General features: G+C 41.7%; 1 protein-coding gene across 4 annotated transcripts in view; it reads right to left on the reverse strand.

The window, feature by feature from the left end:
- SBF2 (SET binding factor 2) overlaps positions 1-25,674 on the reverse strand; it is a 563,151-nt gene that overhangs the window by 25,229 nt on the left and 512,248 nt on the right. For all 4 annotated transcript variants that reach the window (XM_074955034.1, XM_074955032.1, XM_074955033.1 and 1 more), the window contains 2 exons: positions 22,019-22,120; positions 20,586-20,771 (listed from right to left, as the gene is read on the reverse strand). In XM_074955034.1, the coding sequence (XP_074811135.1) occupies positions 20,586-20,771; positions 22,019-22,120 (288 nt within the window). The remainder of the gene's footprint in view (positions 1-20,585; positions 20,772-22,018; positions 22,121-25,674) is intronic.

Raw genomic sequence — 25,674 nt, forward strand, 5'->3', positions numbered from 1 at the left:
TGCCTAGCAGATAGGAGTGAAAGATGGTATCAGGAATCAAACTCCAGCTTCTTGAATTATAGTGGACACTACTACCAGCTAGACTCACTGTACCCTTAATACCAGTGATATTTTCAAATGAAAAAAAGAAAAATCTCATTTGCCTCTTCATGTTTCCTTATAATCTGGCAGTGAATAGCTCAAGCTACGCAATGGGAATTTCTGTGCTCAGCACCTCTCAAGATGAGGCGCTCTGGTTGTTGGGGAACTACAGTCTAGAAAAGGAATTTTGACTCTCAAAAATTTCTACTAAAATATTAACTGTTTTAAAACTTTGTATTCTGGAACCAGATAATTTCCTAATATTGTCCTGGAGACTTGGAGTTTAGAATGCATAACCATCTGAAAACAAGATTATTCATCTAGTATTAATCTACAGGGAATGTTCTGCTTTGTAGAGCCAACAGGACTCTCAAAAGTAGTGTAACTGGATATAAATCTATTGGTAAACACATATATTGGTAAACACATATATTAGGGCTGTCAATTAATCACAGTTAACATGCAATTAACTCAAGAAAATTAACTGCGATTAATCGCAGTTTTAATCGCACGGTTACACAATAGAATATCAATTGAAATTTATTAAATATTTTTGGATTTTTTCTACATTTTCAAATACATTGATTTCAATTACAACACAGAATACAAAGTGTACAGTGCTCACTTTATATTATATTTGCACTGTAAAAATGATAAACAAAAGAAATAGTATTTTTAAGTTCAACTCATATAATACTGTTATGCAATCTCTTTATTGTGAAAGTGCAACTTACAAATATAGATATTTGTTACATAACTGCACTCAAAAACAAAACAATGTAAAACTTCAGAGCCTACAAGTCTACTCAGTCCTAGTTCTTTTCAGCCAATCATTAAGAGAAACAAGTTTGTTTACATTTACGGGAGATAATGGTGCCGGCGTCTTATTTACAATGTCACTTGAAAGTGAGAACAGGCGTTCGCATGGCACTTTTGTAGCTGACATTGCAAGGTATTTACGTGCCAGATATGCTAAACATTCGTATGCCCCTTCATGCTTCCATGTTGATGATGCTCGTTAAAAAAATGTGTTAATTAAATTTGTGACTGAACTCCTTGGCGGGAGAATAGTATGTCTCCTGCTCAGTTTTACCTGCTTTTTGCCATATATTTCATGTTATAGCAGTCTCGGATGATGGCCCAGCACATGCTGTTCGTTTTAAGAACACTTTCAATGCAGATTTGAGAAAACACAAAGAAGGTACCAATGGGAGATTTCTAAAGATAGCTACAGCACTCGATCCAAGGTTTAAGAATCTGAAGTGCCTTCCAAAATCTGAGAGGGATAAGGTATGGAGCATGCTTTCAGAAGTCTTAAAAGAGCAACACTCCGATGCGGAAACTACAGAACCTGAACTACCAGAAAAGAATATCAGCCTTCTGCTGGTGGCATCTGACTCAGATGATGAAAGTAAACATGCGTCGGCCTGCATTGCTTTGGATAGTTATCGAGCAGAACCCATCTGTTATACCTTGACACCTCAATATACGCCACTGTCATGTAATTAGGATATGTCTTATACAAAGTATGCCTTGTGAGGTGTCATTCTAAAAGTCTTGATCTGCTAGACAGATTGTACGTGCTATTGTATGTGGATTGTATGTGCTATTGTCGTGTGTGAAGTTATGAAGTTTGGCTATGTATGTGATGTGCTGCTGAAACATGTCCTGAGGTTGTAAACACCCACAAGCAGCCTTTCAGGTATGACCGTAAAAAGGCCAAACAATGTTAATGGCTTATTGAGGAAATGAACACAAGCACAAGGATTACCCCAGGAACTGTATACAACAGAAACCTTTCAGAGATAGCACTACACAGTGTGAACTGTTTGACTCAGGTCACAGCAAAAGAGCTTTCCAGAAGGTGGGGAGAAGATATAAAAGGGGGGAAATGACATTATGAGGGGACCTCATTCTCCCTACAACAACACACCTGGAAACACCTGAGGAGGAAACAAAGACTGAACTGTGGGAAGTGATGGTCCCAGGCTAGAAGGATTTTTAGCTTGTGTATGAAAACCTGGAAAAGCCAAGGCAACTTGTGCCTTAAGAATCTGCCACCTTGTTTATCACTCAGGGTGAGAATTTGCTAATTTATATCTTACCTATCTAGTGTGTTAAGCTCAGTTAGTGTTTTTTGTTTATTTACTAAGGTAATCTTTTTTGATCTGTTTGCTATCCCTTATAATCACTTAAAATTTACCTTTTGTAGTTAATAAACTTATTTCTTGTTAATAACATAACTCAGTTTGTGCAATTCATATCCTGGGATGGGTGGGGGGCAAGAAGCTGTGCATCTCTTCCTTCACATTGAGGGAGAGGCCGAATTTTTATGAGCTTGCACTGTGCAGATCTTTCTATACTACACAAGACAGTATTATTTAGGGTTTATCCCCCAAAAGAGGTGTGCACGTGAGTGCTGGGTGAGTCCTTTCACACAGAGCTGACTTCAGTCTGTGTCTGCAGCTGGGTGTGGCCCTACCTGTGTGTGTGTGCTGCAAGAGGCCGGAGAGCCTAATTCAGCAATACAGGGAAAGGAAATCAGGGCTGGTGGAGCAGCAGAGGCTCAGTGAAACCCCAGTACATCAGGTGGCATCCCGGATGGGGAAGGTCCAACCCGTCACACAATCATCGGCATGGACGCATGTTCTCTGGAATTATGGCTGAAGCATGAAGGGACATATGAATCTTTAGCGTATCTGGCACATAAATATTTTGCAACGCCGGCTACAACAGTGCCATGTGAACACCTGTTCTCACTTTCAGGTGACACTGTAAGCAAGAAGCAGGCAGCATTATCGCCTGTAAATGTCAACAAACTTGTCTGTCTGAATGATTGACTGAACAAGAAGTAGGACTGAGCGGACTTGTAGGCTCTAAAGTTTTACATTGTTTTATTTTTGAATGCAGTTTTTTTGTACATAATTCTACATTTGTAAATTCAACTTTCATGCTAAAGAGATTGCACTACATACTTGTATGAGGTGAACTGAAAAATACTATTTTTTTGTTTTTTATAGCAAATATTTGTAATAAAAATAAATATAAAGTGAGCACTGTACACTTTGTGTTATGTGTTGTAATTGAAATAAATATATTTGAAAATGTAGAAAACATCCACAATATTTAAATAAATGGTATTCTATTACTGTTTAACAGCATGATTAATTGCACAATTAATCTTTTTAAACGCGCAATTAATCTTTTTAGTCATGCAATTGCGATTACTTTTTTTAATCGCTTGACAGCCTATATATATATATATATATATATATAAATATAAAAAAACATTGGACAAATCTGATTCATGATTATGCTGCTCTCTCTGGGATAAACTCTCTCTATTAGTCATTATTTCACACTGGATATGGGATATCTTTGTCACACACAATATCCAGAGGATGCACTTTTTTGGAAAGGAAGCATAAAAACATAATTTCTTTTCAAAGTTGGCTGCTTACTTTTATTCAGACCCCACCAATTTTGAGTATTATCCTAATAGAAATACACAGAGAGCGCGCTGGCAGGTACTTTGCCTTAGGCCTTGTCTACGCTACTGCGGTAAGTCAACCTAAGTTATACTACTTCAGTTACATGAATAACGTAACTGAAGTCAGCGTAGCTTAGGTCGGCTTACCACAGTGTCTACATCATGCTGTGTTGACGGGAGACACTCTCCCGCTGACTTACCTTACTCTTCTCAGAGTACCAGAGTTGACAGGAAAGCACTCTGCCCTTGACTTAGTGGGTCTTCACCAGACCCGCTAAATTGACACCACTGCATCAATCACAGCAGTGCCGATCTACCGGTAAGCGTAGACATGGCCTTAATACACATTACTAGAGCAGATGCATTTTGGTTGCTTGCTATTCTACATACCACTTCTGTTTTCCAAAATGTAGACTGATGATTCAAAGTGAGAAAAAAAACCCCCAATGTTACAATTACATTAAGAAAGAAACATGTTAGAAAGTTGTCTTGCCATGACATATGTATAATTCTATATATTTAAATGAATGAACTTAATATAGAATCTCAATTAGGAACAGAAGATTTGCCATCGTGGATCAGTCTAAAGGTGCATCTAGTTCAGTATCCTGTCTAACAGTGCCAGATGCTTAAGAGGAAGGTGCAAAAATTCCTCAGTAGACTGACGTGGGATAATCTGCCCCTCACAAAAAGTCTCATTCTGATCATTAATATTTATAGACTGGCTTAAGCCCTTAAGCATGAGCTTTAATACCCCTTCCAAAATTTATTAGCATTAATTATAACAACTCTGGATATACTTGTAATCCATTTCAGTGTCTAACCCCTTTTAGCGTTTGCTAAGAACTTGGCCTGAACAACTTCATGTGGCAATTTCCTTTTATCCGTTTTTAATTTGCCACCTTTTAATTTCATTTTCAAAATTAAGAAAACCGTACGTAAATCTTAAGATGGGGCAATGAAAATAAATACACTATTTTAAGAACACAAGCAGAGCTACCAATTAAATGGATCACTTGAAATATCAATCTCATGGGGCTTTGTCTATCATAACACTAACGCCTCCATACTTATTCTATTCTTGCAATATTCCCAATATTCTTGCTTTTATTTCTCATTTCCTTCCTTTCTTTTTCATTTTCCCTCTCAACTTTTCTTTCTGCTCTTTGTTCAGCTATCTGCCTTCTTTTACCCACCTCAAGGAAGAAACATGTTTGTCATTAATCACTACAGTTACAATATATCAAACTAACTGGAAACCCCTGAAGATCATAGGAGTATGCTCAATTGACATTAAATACTCAAATCTGCTTTTATGTGGTCCAGATTTAGATTTTCAGAAATGCTAAAAATCTTGAGTGACAAGGTGGATGAGATAGTATCTTTTGCTGGACCAACTTCTGTGGGTGAAAGAGACATGCTATTGAACTACAGAGAGCTCTTCTTCAGGTCTGGGAAAGGTATTGAGAGTGTCACAGCTAAATACAAGGTGGAGCAGCTTGTTTAGCATAAGTAATTAACATATGTTTTAAGGGACCATTCAAAGTGAAGTGGTCAGTTAACCCTTCTGCAGTCATTCATAGGTCAAAAAAGGGAGGTTAGTGGGTTACAGATTGTTGCAATGTGCCATACATCCAGTGTGTTTATTAAGACCATTATTTTGAGTGTCCAGCAAAGCTATGAATTTAAGCTCAGACGCTTGTCTTTTGAAGGTGTTGTGCAGGTTTCATTTGAGGACAAGGACTGAGAGGTCAGATACATTGTGTGAAAAGTGTTCGCCCACAAGTGACATGGTGTTTGTCTTTGATTGTTTTTCTGAGGGATTTGATTTGGGAGCATAGTGTCAGATGTGTTAGTTTAACAAATTTCTGAATCCGAATCCATCAAAAAGAAATTAGGTACCAATGCATAGTAGTGATGGATTGGAGTAATATTGGAAAAATCCCTATAGAAATAGATAGGTACATATAGAGTATTTCACACAATGAATTGTCATTTGAATGTCAGCTACTAGGCAGATATCTAAAATATTAAGCCACCTTAGGAACTTCCAGTTCTGTGCATACTTGGTTATTCTGTCCCCTCTATTTCCATAATGCAGACTGCTAAACTCTCATAACAATACAGATGCATGAGACATAATTTTCAAAAATGTAATTTTCTCCATAATAAAATTGTGGAAGACCAAGTTTATAAAGGAAAAAGCTTTTCAGATTTCTTTATAAAAAGAAAAAGATTGGCAGAATTATAGTGGGATTTTAATGCTTTTATTGGCCTGCACAGATTTAAAAGTGGTCAAATACACTAATTCTGGATAGCAATGCCATATGGAATAATAAACTGACAGATCACAAAAGCTATATTTACAAATATGCACTCTGTATGTCGTTTCATACATTTTTTCCATGTTAAGAATTTTTCAGTGAATTGCACAAAGGATGGATATTTTTATAGATCAACAGATTTGCTGTTAGTCATGAATTTTACAGTATCCTAATTTCTGCTTAATAAGTAGTTTACCAAATTTAAAGGGCAATAAAAATAAACTTGTTCAAATCCTGGCAGGGATGTAGGTGTAGAGAATGAAATAATTTCTCAGCTGGATCCTTTTTCTGAAACTTCTGGAGCTAAAGTAACTGTAGAAATTATTATAATATAATTTACTTCTGCAGGAAAACAATTATTAATCTAAAATACTTGCAGTATGAGAGAACAAAGGTGAATGACATAGTTGCTATTATTTTGTGTGTTTTAACAGTTGATTTCTGCATACTTGGAGATGGGACAGGTGCTAGAACTGGCTTAGGTAATCACTGTTAGCATTTATTTCTCCAACTGCAGTACAATGCACAAAATTCAAATTAGAGGTGAGCTATTGGGGTCAAAAGTCCTTGATAAAATGTAGCTCAGACAATCAGAAATGAGAGAATTGTGCGCCCTGGAAATCAAATGTAATAGAAGGTAATTGGGATGATTTAACTGATTACAAATAAACACAAAAAAGATGTCATTAGTCATTGCAGGTTACTTAACCCCATTAAAAGGTTAGGTATATTTAATTATCATGTATCAGCTTTTGTCTCCAGTGCCGTCAATGGATTTGAAAGGGATCAGATCCTAAACTTGTATAAAAGGTTGTAAAATTGGTTAACAATGATGCAATTTTCACATAAGCGACCCAAAAATGTAAATCAGGGATTGAGTGTTTAGCACCATTAGATTCCTTTGTAAATCCCACCCTAAATGATAATACTTATATAATGAATATCTAAATTGGCTAAGTAAACATGCAGATGTTTCTGATACTGTTACTAAAATAAAGACTAGAATAAAGACTCCTGACGTTCTAGAATTTACTCAGTTCTCTTCAGAATATTCTTTTGTAGATTTCCAGTTTTATAATATCTTTTAGTTTTGTAATTCCAATAAAAATAAATATTAATTTGATTTAAATAATCAAAAAAATTGTGAAATACCCTATAGAATAACTAGTAATCACTAAGAGACTGTTGTTGCAAACACATGAACAGCTGAGTAACTTCATGGGAGTAGTCATACTGAGTTCATTGTAACTACTAATGTAAATAAAGTATTTCACATATGTAACTCTTTGCAGGGTTGGGCCCTAAAATTGATGGAGAATTTTATTTAAATTCTGGAGCATCATTTGTTCAGTATACAGTTGAGCTATATTTATCAAAATACCAAATAGATATAGCTGAAGTGTAAAATAAGGGGAGCTTCCTGTAATGACTTCATTTTAACCCACCCCATCATCTTAGAAGGAATGAGACTATCTGCCAGATGTTTCTATTGTGAAACAATGATTTAGCATCAATAAGTTAGCTGACACCTGGAGATACTGGCATAAACAATGACTTTTTAAAAGATGATGCAGTTCTAATTTAGGAATCACTGTTTCATATGTTTTCTATGTAACTTTCATTGAACAACTGACAAATTTATGCACATTGGCTCTAAAGTTTTATTGCACTCAAGATGTTAAAACTGAAACGAATGGTTAAAAAAAAAAAGAGATTTAAAGAGAGACCAAATGTCCTCAGCTTTTATTTATGGGATATTTGAATATCAGATTGTAACATATCAAATTTTAGGATCAAATTCTGGTCTGATTATAATATATAATAATAATATATCTCGTTGCACACAAACTAACATAGGGCACTGCTCATAGAAACACCATAGTACAAATATTTAGGATCAGATTCTTCATGACAAATTTCTATGTAAGCATACATATTAATTTGGATGACTTTCAAAAATCATACCCTTAAACTGTAGCAATATTGTTAGAATTTGTTAAGTCAACAACATATCATAATGGGCTAAAAGACTATCTTCAGAAACTTTTATGAACTACTCCTAGATAATTTATTCATAGTTATGATACTATATCATATACTTAGCCTACAACCTTTTGCTAAGCGGAGGCTAAGAGGTGTATAATATTATCGCACAGACTAAACACTAAGGTAAAAGGCAAGAAATACAGCTTATTGTGTAAAGTGTGTGTGTTCAAAATATTAATAACTTTTATCACTTACTAAACAAAAAATAGGTAAGAAAGATTTAAATACACAGTACCACGTATGGGATGTATTTTAAAAATACCCTCACATTACTTATAAAGCTAAGTTTTTTCTAAATGATACTCACTAGACAATGCAAAAACAAATAGATAATTTACTCTTATTTTTTAAAGGATACCATACAAACATTAATTCTGGTAACTGAATGGCTTATCCTAGAAAAAATAAATAGTTGATTTTACAGAGAGAAATGTAGTTTAGAGCATAATAGAAAAACTTAAATTGGCCAAAAAAGATGAGAGAAAATGGTGAGATGGGTGAGGTAATATCTTTTATTGGAACAACTTCTGTTGGTGAGAGAGACCAGCTTTAGAGCTGAAGAACAGCTTGGTGTAAGCTCGAAAGCTTGTCTCTCTCACCAACAGCAGGTGAAGATACTACCTCGTCCACTACCTTGTCTCTCTAATATCCTGAGTCAACAATGCTACAACAACACTGCATTCAGAAAAGATGGGCAGAATAGGAAACTTTATCAATGCTTGCCTGAAAATTTCCTTTTTTTGAATAATAAGGTCCACATATGTGCTACAATGGGTACTTCATCCTGCTTGCAGCTTAGGGGCAGAACCAGACCTCTCAGTCACTAGCAACAGGAGAACATGAAGTTCCCTCTAGTTGAGACAACTTCCCTGGCCAGGATAATTCAAATCTAATTTTTTTAATTACAGATGGTGTTACATACTTGGAGGAAAAACATCCGTTTCTCCTACTGCAGAGCATAATAAAGTCTACCTAATGATTACGAACTTAAATCCTTGGATATCAATTTCCATCTCTATTCTGGATGATCTGGTTTTCTGCAGGATGAGACTGATCTGTGGACCTTATTACGTGAAGAAAGGACATTTTCAGGTAAGCATGGATAAATTTTTCTATTCTTTGTGCTAAGGTCCACAGATCCCTTACATTGGGATTTTCATAGCTGTTGCTCTCCAAGGTGGGAAACAGGATCATTAAATATGGACATCCAAAAAAAGGCACATTATAATTACATAAATAAATATATACACTCTGTTAATAATAGCAAGTGTTACTGGCCTTGCCTGTAATATACATCTTCCTCTGGGCATTAAGGTGTGGAGAATACATCTGCCAAAAGAAAGGAAATGGCACTGGCTAAGATTGGATGACCAATATGCAGAATTTGGTGAACAAATGACTATCTAGCAGATCTCAGTACTGGAGTCCTGACTGCTCTGACCTGAGATTGCTAGTACTCCTAAATACTGCTTAACCAAAAGAAGAATATGTCTTGGATTTCCATAGGGAATTAATGCTATCACAGTTGGGAGAAGTATGTGTCTGAATTACAAGTACAATAGTGGGTCATTTGAGAAGGTTCCCAACTTCAAATTTAAAAACCTTATCTGATTGTAGATAGTAGCCACTGGGAAGCCTACTCTAATGCATAGGACATATAAGAACACCTCCTGTGGAGGCTCAAACTGGGTAATGCAGCAAGGGACAAAATGAGATTCCAAGGTATTTTATGACTTGCAGGGTTGGAATAAGGTTGATGCCCTAATGAAGCATTTGCGATGTTTACAAAACTTCATTTTCTTGAATATGTTGAGAATGTTGTACTACAGAGATGTGACCTTTTTACTTTGACACTCTAATACATCCACAATAAAGCACTGCTGGTGGGAAGGAAGGTTACTTACCTTATAGTACCTGGAGTTCTTTGAGATGCATGGTCCCGATGGGTATTAATTGTGGATGGGGATGTGCACCATGCATCTGAGAATGGAAAATATTTCAATCGCAGTGTTTGTTGGTCCATGCCTACATCCTACACCTCCTTGTACTCTGAACTGAGAGTATAAGGGATGGTGTGAACCAACCGCCACTCCAGTTCCTTTCTACAGTGAATCAAGTGAGAAACCGAGCAGAGGGGAAGGAGGGTGGGTCATGCAATACCCACAGGGGCCACACACCTCAAGGAACTCCAGTTACTATAAGGTAAGTAACTTTTCTTTTTCAAGTGCTGGTCCCCTACTGTTGATGCCTCCCCAGCAGTGCATGTTGAGGAGGAGGGCACGAGGAAGTGTTCTGCACTGATTGTAGGATCACTGAACCAAAGGAAGCACAGAATCATAGAATATCAGGGTTGGAAGGGACCTCAGGAGGTCATCTAGTCCAACCCCCTGCTCAAAGCAGGACCAATCCCCAATTAAATCATCCCAGCCAGGGCTTTGTCAAGCCTGACCTTAAAAACTTCTAAAGAAGGAGATTCTACCACCTCCCTAGGTAACGCATTCCAGTGTTTCACCACCCTCCTGGTGAAAAAGTTTTTCCTAATATCCAACCTAAACCTCCCCCACTGCAACTTGAGACCATTACTCCTTGTCCTGTCCTCTTTTACCACTGAGAATAGTCTAGAACCATCCTCTCTGGAACCACCTCTCAGGTAGTTGAAAGCAGCTATCAAATCCCCCCTCATTCTTCTCTTCTGCAGACTAAACAATCCCAGTTCTCTCAGCCTCTCCTCATAAGTCATGTGTTCCAGACCCCTAATCATTTTTGTTGTCCTTCGCTGGACTCTCTCCAATTTATCCACATCCTTCTTGTAGTGTGGGGCCCAAAACTGGACACAGTACTCCAGATGAGGCCTCACCAATGTCGAATAGAGGGGAACGATCACGTTCCTCGATCTGCTGGCAATGCCCCTACTTATACATCCCAAAATGCCATTGGCCTTCTTGGCAACAAGGGCACACTGCTGACTCATATCCAGCTTCTCGTCCACTGTCACCCCTAGGTCCTTTTCCGCAGAACTGCTGCCTAGCCATTCGGTCCCTAGTCTGTAGCTGTGCATTGGGTTCTTCCGTCCTAAGTGCAGGACCCTGCACTTATCCTTATTGAACCTCATCAGATTTCTTTTGGCCCAATCCTCCAATTTGTTTAGGTCCTTCTGTATCCTATCCCTGCCCTCCAGCGTATCTACCACTCCTCCCAGTTTAGTATCATCCACAGATTTGCTTAGAGTGCAATCCACACCATCCTCCAGATCATTTATGAAGATATTGAACAAAACCGGCCCCAGGACCGACCCCTGGGGCACTCCACTTGACACCGGCTGCCAACTAGACATGGAGCCATTGATCACTACCCGTTGAGCCCGACAATCTAGCCAACTTTCTACCCACCTTATAGTGCATTCATCCAGCCCATACTTCTTTAACTTGCTGACAAGAATACTGTGGGAGACTGTGTCAAAAGCTTTGCTAAAGTCAAGAAACAATACATCCACTGCTTTCCCTTCATCCACAGAACCAGTAATCTCATCATAGAAGGCGATTAGATTAGTCAGGCATGACCTTCCCTTGGTGAATCCATGCTGACTGTTCCTGATCACTTTCCTCTCATGTAAGTGCTTCAGGATTGATTCTTTGAGGACCTGCTCCATGATTTTTCCGGGGACTGAGGTGAGGCTGACTGGCCTGTAGTTCCCAGGATCCTCCTTCTTCCCTTTTTAAAGATTGGCACTACATTAGCCTTTTTCCAGTCATCTGGGATTTCCCCCGTTCGCCACGAGTTTTCAAAGATAATGGCCAATGGCTCTGCAATCACAGCCGCCAATTCCTTTAGCACTCTCGGATGCAACTCATCCGGCCCCATGGACTTGTGCACGTCCAGCTTTTCTAAATAGTCCCTAAACACCTCTTTCTCCACAGAGGGCTGGCCATCTACTCCCCATGTTGCGATGCCCAGCGCAGCAGTCTGGGAGCTGTCCTTGTTAGTGAAGACAGAGGCAAAAAAAGCATTGAGCACATTAGCTTTTTCCACATCCTCTGTCACTAGGTTGCCTCCCTCATTCAGTAAGGGGCCCACACTTTCCTTGGCTTTCTTCTTGTTGCCAACATACCTGAAGAAACCCTTCTTGTTACTCTTGACATCTCTTGCTAGCTGCAGCTCCAGGTGCGATTTGGCCCTCCTGATTTCATTCCTACATGCCCGAGCAATATTTTTATACTCTTCCCTGGTCATATGTCCAACCTTCCACTTCTTGTAAGCTTCTTTTTTATGTTTAAGATCCGCTAGGATTTCACCGTTAAGCCAAGCTGGTCGCCTGCCATATTTACTATTCTTTCGACTCATCGGGGTGGTTTGTCCCTGTAACCTCAACAGGGATTCCTTGAAATACAGCCAGCTCTCCTGGACTCCTTTCCCCTTCATGTTAGTCCCCCAGGGGATCCTACCCATCCGTTCCCTGAGGGAGTCGAAGTCTGCTTTCCTGAAGTCCAGGGTCCGTACCTGCTGCTTACCTTTCTTCCCTGTGTCAGGATCCTGAACTCAACCAACTCATGGTCACAGCCTCCCAGATTCCCGTCCACTTTTGCTTCCCCCACTAATTCTTCCCTGTTTGTGAGCAGCAGGTCAAGAAAAGCTCCCCCCCAGTTGGCTCGTCTAGCACTTGCACCAGGAAATTGTCCCCTACGCTTTCCAAAAACTTCCTGGATTGTCTATGCACCGCTGTATTGCTCTCCCAGCAGATATCAGGAAAATTATCCTCGGCAGAAACTTGAAGCAGGGCATAATGTTTAGTAAAAGTGTGAATGGTGCCCTAGTTGGTACTCTGCAGATCTCCAAGAGGAGAATAACTTGTAGGGATACTACTGAGGCAGCTTGGGATCTAGTTGAATGAACCCTGACCACCTGAGGAGGCGGCACCTCCATAAACACATAGCATAGGAGGATGTAGCTGGAAATCCATTTAGAGAATGTTTGAGAAGAGACTGCTTACTCCTTTATCCTCTTGATTATGGAGATGAACAATCTCAGAGACTTCCAAAAGGGCTTTGTCCTGTGTAAGTAGAAGTCTAGAGCTCTTTGTACGTCTAGGGAGTGGAATTTCCTGTCTTCCCTGTTATCATGAGACTTGGAATAGAAGACAGACAAGTGAACAATTTCGTTCAGGTGAAATTCGTGAGAAACTTGGGATGCAATCTCAGGATATTTTATCCTTGTGAAACACTGCGTAAGGAGGGTCCACCATAAGGGCCCTGAGCTCCCCTTCTCCTCCAGCAAAGCTGATTGCCATTAGCAAGGCCCCTTTCATAGACAGGTGTAGGAGGGAGCAGGAGGTCAAGGGCTCAAATGGCAGGTTCATGAGTGCAGTTAGCACCAGGTTCAGGTCACAAGATTGGACCTCTTGTGAGCAGGATCTCTCTAAATTCATTGTCCATCCAAAAAACAGGCCACCAGATGGAGGGATCTATAGTAGGGATGGATGGTCCTGCCTCTATTCCGAGACAGCAGGTTTAGAAACAGTTGTAAGTATTTGTATAGGCAAGAGACCGTCCATAGGTCAGTGGTGAACCACAATTGCCTTGGCCACCATGGTACTATCAAAATTACAGTTGCCTTGTCCTGCTTGATCTTCCTGAGGACACAAAGTAGTAGGGGGATGGGAGAGAAGGCATAAATCAATGGGTCCAACCACTGTTCCAGGAAAACATCCCCGCTTGAATTGTGCCCCTGGATAACTCAAGAGCAGTAGGCTGGGCACTTCTTGTTTCCTTGGGTTGCAAAGATATCCCAGGATGGGAATCCCCACTGTTGTAAAAATATACTGCACCACCGAAGAGCAGAGTTCTCACTCGTGATCCTTGTGAAAATGCCTCCTGAAGCGGTCCACCAGGGAGTATATTACTCCTCAAAGGTGCACTGTTGAGAGGATAATTTGATGCTGAATGCATCAGTTTCAGAACTTGATTGCTTCCCTGCAGAATGGGCTGGACTTTGCTTCTCCTTGTTTGTTTATGTAGATTCACAATTCCAAAGCCAAAAGGGACTACTGTGATAATCTAGTCCAGTGGGTCTCAACCCAGGGTACACGTACTCCTGGGGAGTATGCAGAGGTCTTCCAGGAAGTACATCAACTCATCTAGATATTTGCCTAGTTTTGCAACAGGCTATATAAAAGCACACGCGAAGTCAGTACAAACTAAAATTTCATACAGACAATGACTTGTTTATACTGTTCTGTATACTATACACTGAAATGTAAGTACAATATTTATATGACAACTGATTTTTATAATTATATGGGGAAAATTAGAAAGTAAGCAATTTTCCAGTAATAGTGTGCTGTGACACTTCTTTTTATGTCTGATTTTGTAAGCAAGTAGTTTTTAAGTGAGGTGTAACTTGGGGGTACACAAGACAAATCAGACTCCTGAAAGTGGTACACTAGTCCACAAAGGTTGAGAGCCACTGATCTAGTCTGACCTCCTGTATAACCCAGGCCTTAGAACTTCCCCAAAATAATTTCTAGAGCAGATCTTTTAGAAAAACATTTAGTCTTGATTTAAAAATTTCCAGTGATGGAGACTCTGCTATGACCTTTGGTAAATTGTTCAAACGGTTAATTACCCTCACTGATAAAAATGTATGTGTTATTTCCAGGCTGACTTTGGCTAGCTTTAACTTGCAGCCATTGGATTGTGTCATACCTTTTTGTGCTAGACTGAAGAGCCCATTATCAAATATTTTTTCTCCATGTAGGTACTTGAAGACTGTAATCAAGTCATCCCTTAGCCAACACTTTGTTAAGCTAAATAGATCGAACTCCTTGAATCTATCACTATAAGGCATGTTTTCTAATCCTTTAATCATTCTCCTGGCTCTTCTCTGAACCCTCTCCAATTTATCAACATCCTTCTTCAATTGTAGACACCAGAACTGGACACAGTATTTCAGCTGTGGTCACACGAGTGCCAAATACAGAGGTAAAGTAACCTCTCTACTCCTACTCAATATTCCCATTTATTCATCCAAGGATTGTACTAGCCCTTTTGGCTACAGCATTGCACTGGGAGCTCATATTCAGCTGATTATCTAGGATAGAGTTGCCTATCCTGTAAATATGGCCTAAATTCTTGTTCCTACATGTATACATTTACATATTAAAACATGTTGTTTGCTTGTGCCCAATTTACCAAGCAACCCAGATTGCTCTGTATCAGTGACCTATCCTCTTTTTTTTTTTTTTTTAAATCATTCCCCCAATTTTTGTATCAACTGAAAATTTTATCAGTGATTTTCTGTTTTCTTACAGGTCATTGATACAAATGTTACATAGCACAGGGACAAAAGAACGGATCCCTACAGGCCCCCACTAAAGAAACACCCATTCAATGATGATTCCCCATTTACAATTACCCTTCAAGATCTATTGGTTATCCAATTTTTATTCCATTTAATGTATGCCATGTTAATTTTATATCTTTCTAGATTTTTAATCAAAATATCATGCAGTACCAAGTCAAATGTCTTAAGGAAGTCTAAGTATATTACATCAATGTTATTACCTTTATCAACCAATTTGTAATCTCATCAAAAGCGATGTGTTAGTTTGACAGGATTTATTTTCTGATAACCCCATGTTGATTGGCATTAATTATATTACCCTTCTTTAATTTTTTATCAGTTGAATCCTGTATCAGTTGCTCCTGCTCCTGTTTGGGAGGTGATCTTTGTTGAAAGCAGTGCCGGGGCCCTCATAGTCTGGGGCCCAACAGTACAGATCACAGGAGCCCCAGTATGGCCAGTGGGTGGCATCATAACAATAAGGCAGCAAGGAGGGGAGTACCATTGGTCACTAGCCCAACAATTTGGGTCATGAGGACTTGGAGGCATCCGGGAGGCTCTGGAAGCCCTCTCTGGGATCAAGTCTTGTTTCTGAACCACTGGAGTAACGGTTGTTTGACTATTGGTGGATCTGATGGTACCATGTGTTTTAAGACCATACGGCCAGAGGCAGGAATGGGCGAATAGGATACTGATGGTGTTGGAGCACTTATGGCATGACTGTTGCTCAGGATTGGTAAAAGATGTGCTGACGGTGCAAGGATAGAATTGGGTCAGAAAAATTGGTGATCTGGGATGTGTGTATATCACCAGATCCTTGAGAAGGGTATATCAAGGCCTAATGAGAGGAGAGCTGGCAGGAGTCTTGGATATGGATGGATCCATCAGTGTGAGTTTGGAAGCAGCAGTATTTGTACTGTGCAGTATCATCAGTGCAGACAGTGAAAGTTCCCTTGTGTGGTGCAGGGGTCAGTCCTGCCCCTGTCATAGATGGCTTCGGAATGGTGGTAACTCCCAGTTCTGTTGATACCAATCCATGCTTCCTGTGAGCTCTGGGTTGAACCCAACTTGTGGCACAGAGAAGAGGAGAAGCAGGCTTTTTCTTAGAGAACGTATGGAGTGGTTTGTCCCTCTTTTAATGAGGGTGTTTATCTTTACCCTCCTCATGCCTCCATTTAGTGGAGTCCTTGGGTCTGCTGGAGGATTTCCAGCTAGAGAGCGCTGGTGCCAGTGGGACACTACCAGGAGGCTCATGTCGGTGAGATGGGGATCAGGAAGGGGGCAGGATCAGACTGGGGCTTCAAGGACATCTCCATTAAATATCTGAACTCTTGAGACTGCCTAGTACAAGGGGAAACGAGCAACAGATATCACTTTTTTAAGGAATGGGTGATTCCTCAAGGTAATACAGGCAGCTCTAGCAAGGGTCACTAATCAGAAAGAACCAGGGACATGACAGACAGGGCTTGAAGCTTGAAACCTTGGGCATACCAAATGGTGGGAGAACAAAGGGAGGGAACCCCCCAAATCCCAAACTATCTAAGAAAAAAGATTTACAAAACTATTTTCAGAGCTGAAGTTTGAGCAGTAACACTGGAAAGGCTATGCACAGCTAAGGGTTCTGTCCCAGGCTGGGAGTGGTGGAAAGGAACTGGAAAAGCCATTGGTCCATGCCACCCCTTTTGAGTCTCTCAAGGAAGAAACTGGCCTTGGACCCAAGGGGTGGGCTCCCCAGAAGTTCTACCCCAGCCTACAGCATGGGATTCACATGGGCCAGATAGTTCTGTTTCCCCACGGGATGTATTGGCTCAGTATATGAGTAGCCATCCTGAAAGGGAAGGTCTGTTACAGAGGGGCAGCACAACCAGAAGGCTGGGCCCAAAATCCCCTTACAGAAGTGGTTCTCTAGCAGGGGTCCGGGGCTCCCTGGGGGGCTGTGAGCAGGTTTTAGGGGAGGCGCCAAGTGACTTTACAGAGTTATATGGTGGCAAAGATGGACACCAGGGTACTATCTCCAGGACAGTCCAAGTGAGTGTCCAGATAGAACGTTTCCAGACCCACCCCCCCTTCCGTGTTCAAAGTGAGCCCCACCATTTTGGGGCCATCCCAAGAGAGTGTCAATGTGACTGACGCTGTCCTGACTGGAGTATCCAGCAGTGCCACAATGGAGCCAAAGCACCAAGCCTCCCTGAGGCAACTGTCCCAGGGCTTTGCAGGAGGCTCCCAGGCTCCTGCTCTCCACCCCCACCCCTGTGAAGAGCAGGAACAAAAGACTGAGGCTGCTGATTTTGCTTCCCCAGCAGCAGCAACCCAGGGATGGTCACAAGCTGCTTCCTTCCTCTCGCTCTCTCGGGGGGAGAGAGAAGGAAGGAATCACAGCCTGGAAGCCCTGAGGCGGGAGCCTGCAAAGCCCCTGCTATTGCCCCATGCCCAGGATCCCTCGCCAGCAGCAGCCCTGCCTGCACAGGCAGGGAGAGGGACAGCCTCGGGGTGGGGCGGAGGACACTTGCCCCCCAGCCCAGCTGACACCCCCAGGCTCCCTCCCGCATATGCCTTGAACTGGGACTTGGAGACCTTGTCGCTCTGGTTCAGGTCCAGGGCGGTGAAGGCGTGCCAGATGGCCTTGAGCAGCTCCTCTTTCAGCCCCCCCATGGCCAGCCTGCCCCCAGGCCGCTGCGCCCCAGCCGCTCCATCCCCGCTGGTCCTGCTGCAGCTCGCATCACTCCACCCCTCTCCGCCGCCGGCAGTCAACCAGGCCCAGCGGCGCGGGGCAGGGCTGCGCCCTCTGGGGCAATAGGAAGTGATTCAGCCCTGGGCAGCTGCAGGCTGAGGATCGTGCGCGCCCCGCTCCACCTCTCCCTAACCCCTCACATAAAGCAGCCCCAAGTTGGGCCAGTCCCTGTTCCCAGCACCCCTCCCCCCGCAGCAGGCTGGAACTGGCCCCTGAAAGGCAAAGTCCCCCTGGCCCTCCTCATCCTGCCCTCCAACCCTGAGCTGCCCGTGGGGCCGCACAGCAGGCTCGGGCCCCACACGTGTAGCCCAGGTGGGCAGTTGGGCCCGTCGGTAATTATCACAGTGAAACGTGAGGCCCCGATCCTGGCAATGTTCCCAGCTGGGGCTGAGCGCAGGAGTGACACTGTCCTGGGGCAGAAGTGGTTGCAGGCTCAGGGCCTTGTTTTCTGTAATGTCTTTCAAATTAAACATGTAGCCCCAAAATGCTTTACAGCAGTGGTTCTCAACCAGAGGTCCCAGGCCCCCTGGGGGGGCCGTGAGCAGTTTTAAGGGGGTCCGTCAAGCAGGGCCAGCATCAGACTCACTGGGGCCCAGGGCAGAAAGCCAAAGCCCCACTGGATGGGGCTGAAGCTCGAGGCTCTGAGCCCCACCACCTGGGACAGAAGCCGAAGTCTGAGCAGGTTAGGTTCATGGGGCTCCCTGTGGCATGGGGCTTTTATATGGAGAAAATCAGTTGTTGTGACACAGGTGGGCCGTGGAGGTTTTATAGCATGTTGGGGGGAGGGGCCCTCAAGAAGAAAAAGATTGAGAACCCCCGCCTTACAGAAATTTCTAGCATTGGCTGCATCTGGGCTGTAATGGGGGAGGAGGGGATGCCTGCCTCAGAGCCAAATTCTTTTCCAGTCCTGCCTGCCTTCTTGTCTCCTTTGCTGCTGGATCGAGAAGGGGGCTGAGGTAACCCTGTTTGACCTGAGTTGCCTCTTGTCTAGCAGATCAGCTTCTTGAATCTTTCTTGCTTTCTCTCCTGCTTGGGGGATGGGGCTGAGAGAGAGAAAATGGGTCCTGCCCACAGAACTGGTTGAGCTCCCCAATGAGATACTTGTTAAGGGGCAGCAGGAGACACAGACCCTTCCTTTTGTCTCTGGCTTTTCTCAGCCTAGCTCACTTCATGAAGCCTGTAGCAGCCCCAAAAAATCAAATACAGTCCTGGAACACAGCTGGGAATGAGATAGGCACATTACTGAGCTGAAATGTAGACTAAAATTTGAAATAAAAACTGGAATTTCCCTCAGAAAAGCTCTGCAGCAGGATGGGCTGGCTGAGCTGCCGGCCACCCGAAGCAGAAAAAAGTAAGGGAACTTCAGGACTTGGGGCATTCTCCTGCTGTCAGTGACTGACAGGTTTGGTTTTGCCCCAAAAGATGCAAGCTGGCTGAAGTACAATTGTAATAGATCTGTGGACCTTAGCATGAAGCAGAATGAAGTAACAGACTTGAGGGAGATAAGAGAGAATGCTCCCCCCACTAACTGTAACAGACTGAAGTTTTACTGAAAAACCACCAACTCTATAATTATTGTACAGTAACTCCATGGCTGCGATTCTGGGAGTTGTTCCCCCTCCCCGGCCAGGCAGGGCCACCCGGAACGCAGGGCCCTGGGTTAAGGGCGGCCCCGGGGCTGCAGCTCTAAAGCCCCTTTTGGAATGCCACCTGCACCTCCCCCCTGCTCCCCTGCCCAGCACGCCCCCTCCCCACTGCGGGTGTGTGTGTGCTGGGCACCCTGTGTTTACTGGTAAATCCGCTCTTGCCTCCCTCCCAGTTCTTAGGACTTTCTGGAAGGGAGGGGGGGAGCTTCCCTGCTCCCTCCCTCCCAGAAAGTCCTAAGTGCCACCAAACAGCTGTTTGGCAGTGGGGGAAATGCTGGGAGGGAGGTAGAGAAGAGGAACTTGTGCAATGCTCCCTTGTAAAGTCACTACTCTTCCACAGAATCCTACAAGCAGTGGACAGAGCAGGCAGCCAAACAACGTTATAAGGAAGCATTGCACAACTTTAAACGAGTATGTTTCCTAATGGAGTAGTGACGTAACTTGGAAACAACATTAAGTGGGAGGACGTTAAGTGAGGAGTTACTGTATAAGCTTCTTCTGCTTCCAAAACCGATGGAGTGAATAGTCTCCCCAGAGTTACCTGCAAAGAGAAGAGTTGGCTGCCGCATATAGGACAGCTGCCATTCTCTTTGTAGAAAATGAATGTACTCTCTGCACCTGCTCAGTAAATATAAACTCGGAAGCTTGCCTCTAACTCACAGAGCTTCTATTTGAAATCCCTCTGTAAATCACCTTATATGATCCACAATACCAGCTACTACTATTTAGCAGGGACAATGTATGTTCTATCTTTCTACCAATAGCTTCACTATTTTCCCTCTCTTTCCTGCAAAAAGGGCAATCTTCTCTCGTAAGATTGAAGGAGAAGTCCCTATTTCTTTTTCAATGCATTATTTATTAATAGCTCTGCAATGATGGCCTTACGCATCCATTTTCTAAACACTGAATAGGCACAGATTTGTTATTCTTACCTGGTGCACACAGTCCAGGAACTGTAAGAAAATGGGAGCAAATCCACTACCCTGACAATTGAGGGTCACATTACTACGCTGATTGAACTTATGACCAAAAGAGAGCCACTCTTTTTCCACTAACATTCGGAAGCCTTCAAGTGTCCTGTAGAATGGATCACTGAGTAATTGCACTAGAGACACCACCTAGATCACAAAACAGAGTGCACTGGCATTAATATTAGATATATCATGTTCAACAATCTGAAATGTTCTAAACTTGTTTTTATGAAATACTGCAAGGCATCAAAAGCATTAAAATAAATTAAGTTATAAATAACTGGGGAAGTTACTAGATAAGTGATTTACAAAGGCAGAAATAATCCAAATTTGGATAAGAGCAAGTTTCATACAAAAGAGCTTCAACTAAAGTGAGGTTTTACTGAATTTGGGGAAAAAAAGCAAATTAAAGTGATTACTGAATTTGGAAATCACTATGCTATTTACCAAATTTAAATTAAAAACATTATCAACAGACAAAAATGACAAACATTTAGAAAATGGGTGCTGGCCATCTCAGCTGGCAGAGGATTGCAGAAAAGGACCTGGAAGGTGGTGGACTATACCCTCTGGAGTGATGCCATGTTGCCTGCAGCCCTTCCTTTATCAGCCATTAGGTGGTGGTTAAAAGATAGCACTGGGCAGAAATGGGTCTCTTCCTGCTCTGTCTATACATCTATCCCTCCACTCCTCCCTTATAATTTAAAAATGGCTGAGTAGACGGTGTTAAGTTTCAATTGTACTTTTGTTTGTATGGAGCTATGAGTTATGTGTCAGGTTCTCAAACGATTTGATGGAATTATTGATTTGCTGTATGTACCTTTTGGATTATGATGCATTTACACAGGCACAATCTACTCACTGAATGAGCTCAGCTGTTGCTTTTCATTTAATGCCTGGTTTGTTTCACAAGATCTATACTTTGGTAATTTGTCCTGGCAGCAGATGCTACAGGGTCGGAACTGTGTGTGTACATGGCAAAGAGTCTCTCGAACACACAGTGGTAGAGAAAAGGGCATAATGCCCATCAACTCAACTTGTGAGCCAAAATGTGTTTCAGCCACGAAGTTAAGCAATTTCTAGTCGTGAATTTTAGCCTTTCCTCATGCAGTAGTCTGCACAGGGCTGCAGACCTTGGTTAGGCCCTTGAATTGTGCAGGGCCATCAAGACCTTGGGTGAAAGCATACGTTTTGACTGCTTGTTCTGGATTTGAAAATCAAAATGGATGAAGAGTGACAGATCAGGTAGCCCTTGCCTTTTCCCTGCTGCCAGGACAGGTTGCATTTAGGAATTTGTTGTTTAAAGTTATAAGAAAATTACAGCTACTTGGCCAAAATCTAATGCCTGGTGTTTACTAGCCCCCACCATTCACAAATTTGTAATAGCAGCTTACCTGTGCAGTAATATCCCAACCATCTTCCAAACAAACCATAACTGAAGAACCATTCTCAAGGAGCTCTGATATGACCACTCCCAATTGCATTATCCTGTGAAGCTACATAATATAAAAAAATTAGTAACATACTAAGAGTGCAGAATTCATCTGTTAATATTGCCAAATGCTTATGATTCATATCATACCATACCATTGATGATTTAAACTATAAATATTAAATATATTAAATGCATGTTATATATATTAATAAATAAATATTAAGCCATTTATTTATTTATTTAGGAAGTTTAAAAGGTTTACAAATCCTTGCCAGGTAAATATCAGAGACAAAACAATAATCATTATATCAGTGAAACATACAATAATATAATCATCATAATTCTATTTAACAGAATGTTACCATATTATTGAGTAAGCATCTTTATACTACCTATATCATATTTCTAGTGATTTTATTAAATTGTGTGGAATCTCTGATCACGCATATTTAACAAATCCACTGTCTGTCAAATGTTAATGTTCAAAGAAGTTGGACATGTGCTGTTTTTTCTGCAGGTGAGTGTACTTTGAGTATTGAATAAATGGTAACCAAATATTTAAGTATCTATTTTACTGGGTACGTAACTGGTGAGTTAACTTGTCTTTAACAATATCTACAGAGAATGTTGACTGATCAAACTCTTCAGAATTTCAAATTTTTTCATTTAGAAAGCAAGTTTCTGTCTTATGGAAATAGATCAAATCTTCTCCCTCTTATATTTTGTTTTTGGCCAGGCTGGCTGGGATGCGGGCAAGTATATGCTCAAGTATTCATTATGGTACTAGCTCTACAAACACTTACGCACAGTTGTAACTTTACCCCCATGAACAGTCCTGTTGATTTCAGTGTGACTTCTTATGGGATTATAATTACATGTGTGCTGAAGAGTGTTTATAGGACTGAAGTCTCTTTCTTGTTATCAAGCTCATATTTTGTGAACATTTTCCTGACTGATGTGATGCATAACAATTTTATTCCTAAAATGAGAAAAATCTCCGTTTTCAGTTTCTACCATTTGTATGGTAATCCAAGATCAAATGTCACAGTAGAACATACTTGTGTAAGCAGCTTTAATGTAGGCCGAACATGGCTATTTCAGTTTTCAACAGTAGGAAGAAACCAATTGCATGTTGTATTGGACACAACCCAAACAAGGTTAAAATTAACAGTGAAAAGTCTCAAAGCTTGAAAGTGAGGAATGGAAAAGATCTTGACACTGTTACAGGGAAGAAAGCAATGTAGGTGCAAAGACACAATATAAGACAAATCTAGGTTCATGGATGAAAAAAAACAAAAAAAGAATCAGCTGCAAAAGGAGAGTACAAGAGAAAGGACTCAGGGAGAAGAGAGTGAAGGTGGAGAAAGAAAGTGAAAGACAGAGTCTGCCTTAGAGACTCCCAAATAAGGATATAACTTTAGAAAATTAATCTTTCTTCCAGTCTTATGAGCCTTTATTAAATAGTATTTATTTTGTTACTACAAGATGTAAAAGGGAAAAATACATACACTACAGAAGTATTTAAAATACTTACGATACAGAAATGCAAAACTGTTACTTACCTCCTTGTAATTGTTGTTTGAGATGTGTTGTATGTCTATTCCACTGTAAGTGTGTACGCATCTCATGCATGGGTGCTGGAGAGTTTTCCCTAGCAGTACCTGTAGGGGCAGCTACACACGCATCTTGGCTTCCCTTTGATTGGAGCCCAGGGATATAACGGTTAGAGCAGCCCTACCCCTCCTTTATTCTTTTTCATACCAGAAACTTAGATGATAGGCTCTGATGAGTTGGGGGAAAGGATGGGTTGTGGAATGGACATATAAAACACATTTTGAGAACAAGTTACAAGAAGGTAAGTAACCATTTTTCTTCTTTGAGTGATTGTGTATTCCACTGTAGGTAACTCCAAGTTGTTTTTCAATGGAGGTGAGGCTAGGAGTCTCTTCTGAAAAGGGGCTGTAGGACTCCTTTCCCCACATTCATATCATGCTGTGATGCTGCAGTAATTGCATAATGGCTAGCAAAGGTATGTACAGAGGACCATATCACCACTCTACAACTGTTAACAATAGGAACATTTAAAAAAGTGGAAAAAGGAGGAGCCAGGGAACTATAGACTGGTCAGCCTGACTTTGCTCTAGTAGCTTCCCAGGTATCAATGTATAAAACATTCAATTTATGACTACCTGGAGGATGAAGTGGTGATCACTAGCAGCCAGCATGGATTTACTAAGAACAAATCATGCCAAACCAAATTGATTTCCTTCTTTGACAGGGTAACTGGTTTGATCTATAGGGAGAATGTGGTAGACATAATATACCTGGACTTCAGCAAGGCTTTTGACACTGTCCCGTGTGACATGCTGATAAGTAAGCTGGAGAAATGCAGGCTCAGCAGAACTACCAGAAAGTGGATACATAATTGGTTAAACAACGGCAAACAAAGAGTGACTATTAATGGAAAGATGTCAGATTGGAGGGGGTCTCAAGTGGGATCCCACAGGAATCTGTTCTGGGTCTGGTGTTGTTTAATATCTTTATTAAGGATCTGGATGTCGGAATAGAGAGAGAACTGATCAAATTTGGAAGGGAAGGGAAAGGAACAGGGAGATCCGAACTGGTAGATATGCTGTTCTTGACAGAGGCGTCAAACATGCTGCTCCAAGGCCTGAGGCTGCCTGGAAAAAGCAAGTGAGGAAGCAGAAGGAGGAGGCCTCCTCCTCTGTGCTCTGTGGTTGCATCTAGACTGTAACCATGATGAATAGTGCATAGTTACTGCCATCATCATGACGCTCACAGCAGAGTCTGCTGCTTCCAAGGAAGCCTTCAGGGCCAATTGAGAGACCAGATGACCTTCCGCTAAGATGGCTTGGAATTCATACCTAGAGTCTTCTGGCAACTTATTTATAAATTTAGACATTGCCTCCCAAGTCTAATAGTCATACCAGGCCAACAGGGCATGGTGTCTGACAATTCTAAGTTGTAACCAGCAGCTGAATAAATCTTCCTTCTAAAGAAGTGTAGCTTTTTTGCATCCTTTTCTTTTGGGGTAGCTTAGCTTGACTTTGGCAATGTTTTTCATTTACTCCAGCTACCACCAGTGAATCTGGTACAGGATGTAAATAAAACTGTTCAAAACCTTGGGAAGGAACCTCATATTTCATTGGGTATGCTTGGCTAGAGGGGGTACAGAGAATTAAGTTTGCTAGAGTGACTTAATAGGCTGCATTATTGCCTAGCTTACAGGGAGGGCTCCCTTCCCTGCTTGTAGTTGTGTGTACAATATAAACAAGTTTGTGAAGGTTTTCCTCCATCTGAATACCTAAAAGCGGGATCAGGTTCTCAATGACAACCTGGACTCTTTACAGTGGGAAGTGTAAGAACCCACTTCTGACTCTGATGAGGAGTGTAAGTACTCTGAAGGCGAGGGTGGAGCAGTACTGGGAACAGTCACCGGAGACTGGTACCAAGATCTGCACCAAGATAACAGAACTGGTGGCAGTATTGGTGTCTTCCTAGCTCTTGGTACCAAGTGTTGTTGAATACGTATCGGAGGCCTAGATACCATTGTTGACAATACTGACAAGACGGTACCATCCCTGAGACCACGGG

Source organism: Natator depressus, chromosome 6 (genome assembly GCF_965152275.1).
Source record: "Natator depressus isolate rNatDep1 chromosome 6, rNatDep2.hap1, whole genome shotgun sequence".
Taxonomy (NCBI): Eukaryota; Metazoa; Chordata; order Testudines; family Cheloniidae; genus Natator; species Natator depressus.